Source organism: Prunus dulcis, chromosome 4 (genome assembly GCF_902201215.1).
Source record: "Prunus dulcis chromosome 4, ALMONDv2, whole genome shotgun sequence".
Lineage (NCBI taxonomy): Eukaryota > Viridiplantae > Streptophyta > Magnoliopsida > Rosales > Rosaceae > Prunus > Prunus dulcis.
Window position 1 is genome coordinate 12,949,210 of NC_047653.1, and position 4,867 is coordinate 12,954,076.

General features: G+C 41.1%; 1 protein-coding gene across 1 annotated transcript in view; it reads right to left on the reverse strand.

Annotated features, from left to right (window-relative positions):
- LOC117625401 (protein ACCELERATED CELL DEATH 6-like) overlaps positions 1-3,356 on the reverse strand; it is a 9,719-nt gene extending 6,363 nt beyond the window's left edge. The window contains exon 1 of the mRNA XM_034356955.1: positions 2,998-3,356. Within this exon, the coding sequence (XP_034212846.1) occupies positions 2,998-3,356 (359 nt within the window). The remainder of the gene's footprint in view (positions 1-2,997) is intronic.
- Positions 3,357-4,867: the final 1,511 nt, after the last annotated feature.

A 4,867-nucleotide genomic window follows, 5' to 3' on the forward strand; every position in this document is an offset into this window, starting at 1 on the left:
AAAAGAGCCAATAAATGGTCGAAGAACCTGATTAATGAGTCTCATGAAAGTGCTAGGCGCATTTGACAATCCGAATGGCATCACCAACCATTCAAATAATCTGTCCTTGCTCTTGAACGCTGTTTTCCATTCGTCGCCAGGTCTGAAGCAAATCTGGTGGTAACCGCTTCACAAATCTATCTTGGAAAACACCCTTGAGCCGCTAAGAACATCCAGCATATCCTCCAGCCGTGGAATGGGAAACCTATACTTGACTGTTATCTTGTTGATTGCTCGGTTATCAACACACATTCGCCAAGTCTTGTCTTTCTTCGGAACCAGCAAAAAGGGAACTGCGCAGGGACTCAAACTCTCCCTGATAAATCCCTTCTGCAGTAATTCTTCAATCTGCTCTCTTAGGATGTCATTCTCCTTGGGGCTCATCCGATAATGAGGCAGATTCGGAAGGCTAGCTCCAGGCACTAAGTCAATTCGGTGTTGTATGTCCCGCATAGGTGGCAGCTCGTTCGGCAATTTTTCAGAAAGTAATTCCTGAAACTGTGACAAAATCTGCTGCACTTCTTGTGGAATGTCACTTTCTCCTCTGCCAAGCTTCAACAACCCTTTCAACACCAAGGGACAAAAATACTCCGCCTCTTTGATAGCCTCATTCAACTCCTGCTCGCTGCTGATTAGGATTAGGAAACTAGAGCTCCTCGTCTTGGGCTCAACAGATTGTTTTGAGGGCTTTGTAGTTGCCATTGTAATTTTCCGGTTGTTCCAAGAAAACAGAATTACATTATCACGTCCCTTGTAAGTCGCATCCACATCAAATTGCCAAGGTCGCCCTAATAAAATGTGGCACGCATCCATGTCAATAATATCACATAATACATCATCGCTGTAATGCTTACCAATGGACAGTGGCACACGGCAAGTCTCAGCAACACGAACCGAAGGACCTTTTTTAACCCAACCTAATGAGTAAGGGCTGACATGTGGCTCCGTTGATAGCTGCAAATGCTCCACCAATTTTTTTGACACGAAATTCTCGCAACTTCCATTATCAACGATCACATCACACACCTTGTTTTTGATTGAGCAGAGGGAACGAAAAATATTATGACGCTGCCCTTCCTCCTTAGGTGCTAAAAGAACTCTCTGCAAAACCAAGGTAATCTTCTCCATTCCTTCTTCAATTGCAAATTCAGCCCCTGCATAGTCATCTTCCCCAACTTCTTCTTTTTCCTCCTCGTCATCGACCTCCTCAATAAAGTTAGCCTACTTCCGCTCTGGACAAACATTAGAACGATGTCCTGGTTTTTGGCAACGGTAACATATGTCCGTCATGGGCTTGGCATACGGATTCTGGGATTGGTTTCAGAACTGCCCTCTGTTGAAATTCCGGCTGCTGCCTTCATTAAAATTTTTGTTTTGGACAGTTGATGCTGGCTTCGTCGTCCCTCCAGGTTGCTGCTGCAGTTTCCCCTTATCTCCGAAGCCACTAGAAGCACCAGTGGTATATTCGGAGGCTTCCGTTGTGTTCCTGCGGAAATTGGGTTGGCGCTTCTCCTTCTCCAACAGTTCAGCTTTCATCGCCATGTTAACTGCTTCTTGCAAAGTCCATATATTTTGCATACCAATTTTTTCCTGGATGGAAATCTTTAGCCCATTGTTATACCTCGCGACCTTTTGATTATCAGTCTCGGTCAAATGATTCCGCTCTGTCAAACGCATGAATTCTTCGGTATATTCAAAAACCGACCGGTTGCCTTGAGCACAAACTAGATACATACGGTATAGAATCTGCTCATAATCTGTGGGCAAGAATCGTTCCATCATAAGCGACTTCATCTTCCGCCATGTACGAACCCGCTGTTTTCCTTGCCTCTGTCTTGAATTTTGCAATTGATCCCACCATACAGCCGCTGTAGCTTTTAGACGGAAAGCTACCATCTTCACCATTTTATGCTCAGGAACCTCCATAATATCGAAAAACCTCTCCACTTCCACAAGCCAATCCAAGAAGTCTTCAATCTTCAAATTTCCCCAAAAGTTAGGGATTTCGGCTTTAATCCGAAAATCTCCAAAATTTTCGTAATTACGATTACGACGATTATTAGCCGGTGGTGGTGGTTCTGCAAGTTCTTCTTCTGACTCTGACTCGCTATCCGGGATATGTTGCCTCCTGTTATCTCTTCTCTCGCCATCTCTACCTTCTCTTCGATTATCTTCTCTGCCTTCTCTTCTTTCGTCAGCTGTGCCACCTCTTCTATTGTTGCCACCAAGAGCTTGCAACAACAGCTCTCGCATCTCCCCAAATTGGTTGGTTAGGTTGTCGATCCGTTGATTTTGAGCGTCCAGATCCGCTCGAGTAATTAGGGCTGGGACATCAGCTTCTCGGTCACCCATGATAAGACAAGACAAGAATACCGAGACGGGAGAGACCCGCTCTGATACCACTTGACGCAGCACAAGCAACAAAGGTTTCAAGCGAAACCTTGAGTAACAAGAAAAACTGGATTCCACCAGAAAAATTAAGAGAAGCTCTCTTAGATTAATGTTGATAAAACTGAGTTACAGAAACATTAGACAAACCTGTCTAAATACACAATTCTCAACAACCCTCAACCCTTCAACTACCAGGGAGTTATTACATAAAACTGAAAAAACAACAGAATTAATTTGGAGTCTTAATAACGTAACTCCTAAACTGTCCGAAACAGAAGAAAACAGAATTAAGTTGGAGTCTTAATAACATAACTCCTAAACTGTCAAAACAGAATTTATTGGAAAATTAACTACCAAGCTTTAACTGCAGTTTTGGAAGGCCAAACGACCTCAGAATGCCAAAATCCATCATATGTCACAGCATAGCAGTGAGTTAGACTCGTGGCGTCGTTCCCTTTCCGAAATGGTATTTTCCATCCTAATCGGAGCTTGGACGATAAAACTGCAAATTCCCACTACGTCCATTTTCTAGCTCAACCGCGATAAAATCTGCCATCTGTTCTACATCAGTTGTTTCCCCTATTTCTGATTCTCAGAGTCTCAGTCATGCTGTTGTTGGCGTTCCCGAAATCTGCTTGTGACATGGACAAGGTTTCTCTAACCAGATAATTGACAATCGAGAAGCAGCCAACCCTTGCAGCCACATGTAAATGAGTATCTCCATCTAAATTTGGCTGTGTGACAAGGGACATGCATCTGCTATAAATCTCAGCTGTAACATTTTTGTGTCCAAATTGCACAGCGATATGGAGGGCAGTGTTTTCTCGGGGCGTAAGTTGATATAGTAGCATGGGATCATCGTTAAGAAGTTGTTTAAGGAAGCAAACATCCCCTGATTTTGCAGATTTGTAGAGCCTTGGATCCATGGAATTTTTGGAACTAGGCATTACATAATTGTGGGGTTGCTTTATATAGCCTTGTTATTGTAGGTAGTTTTGACAGAGCATTTGCATTGGCACTTGAAAAAAAAAATCCAAATTCATCCCATCTGAACCAAGATTTTTGTGCACTGACCTCTAAATTGCAGTGGTCTATTTTGTTTCACGTGGAGGAATTGAACCTGCCTCAAGTTCAACTCAGTTGACTGTATATTTAGACTAAACCAACCGCCACCAAGAGTGAACATCCCAACCCATTTTTCAAAATGAATATACCGGGCAATAAATCCTCTAACCAAGCTTAGAACTTCATAAACGAGAAAATCGATTTAGAAGTAAACCCCCACAGAAAATAATTCAGAGAATGAAAAAAGAAAGAAATTCAAACTCTTCGTATGCAGACTTTTCCTTCCTCCTTTGTTGTTTCTGTTCCTTGACTGTTCTGTTCTTTCAATTCCGTCACATCAGTTGTGAACTTGGCCTCCACTTATGCAAATGGTTGAAATTGAAACTTCAAATGAATCAAAGAGAGAACTGGGGCTCGGTTGACTCGAGAAACAAAGCTAAAGTCTTCTTACGTTGAGTTTCAAAGGGAAAATGGGCAGAGGCAAACTTGCGTGGTGTGTTGGTTAAAAGAGCCAACAGAGACTGCATATATTCATATAGCTGAGATTTGAGAGACACCATTATAGGGCTCATTATGGATTATATTTTAATTATTTGAACCGTTAGTTTTTAGATATTCTCTCAAAAATTATCTCTACAAAAAAAATTACTGGAATCCGAAACTATTTGATCAGTGGCGGACCCAAACTTTCGTTCATCTTGGGGCTTAAAAAAAACAATAACGCTACTGGCACCAACTTGTTTACCAACTTTTGAATACCAACACATGTGGCACATGACATGGCAACCTATGTCATCTGCCACCTCATTTATTTTAATTACATAATTTGTTATATAAATAAAAGAATTTCACACCGAAAAAAGAAAAAAGAAAAAAGAAAAAGAAAAAAATTCTTTTATTTATATAATAAATTATGTAATTAAAATAAATGAGGTGGCAGATGACATAGGTTGCCATGTCATGTGCCACTTGTGTTGGTATCCAAAAGTTGGTAAACAAGTTGGTGCCCATAGCGTTACTCTAAAAAAAATCCAACCAATATATAGCCAAACAAAAAATATGTGGGCTTAAAGTGAACTTGGTGGCTGAGTTCTCCACAAAATTACAGAATGAGTAAACTTGGTGGGATCTCTATTCTTCTTTTATAACATAGCGTTTTTCTTTTTTAATATACGCTTTGGGCTTGTATATATTGGATGGGCCATGTGGGGGCTCCACCTAAGAAGAACCTTTAAAAAATTAAAAAATGTGAGTTTGGGTGGGATTATATGGCTGCAACTTTTTTGCAAGTGTAGGCAAGTGCCCACAGTATTCCTTCATTAGGTCCACCCATGTATTTGATCACTTAATTAGATGCCTTAATGATTTTCAA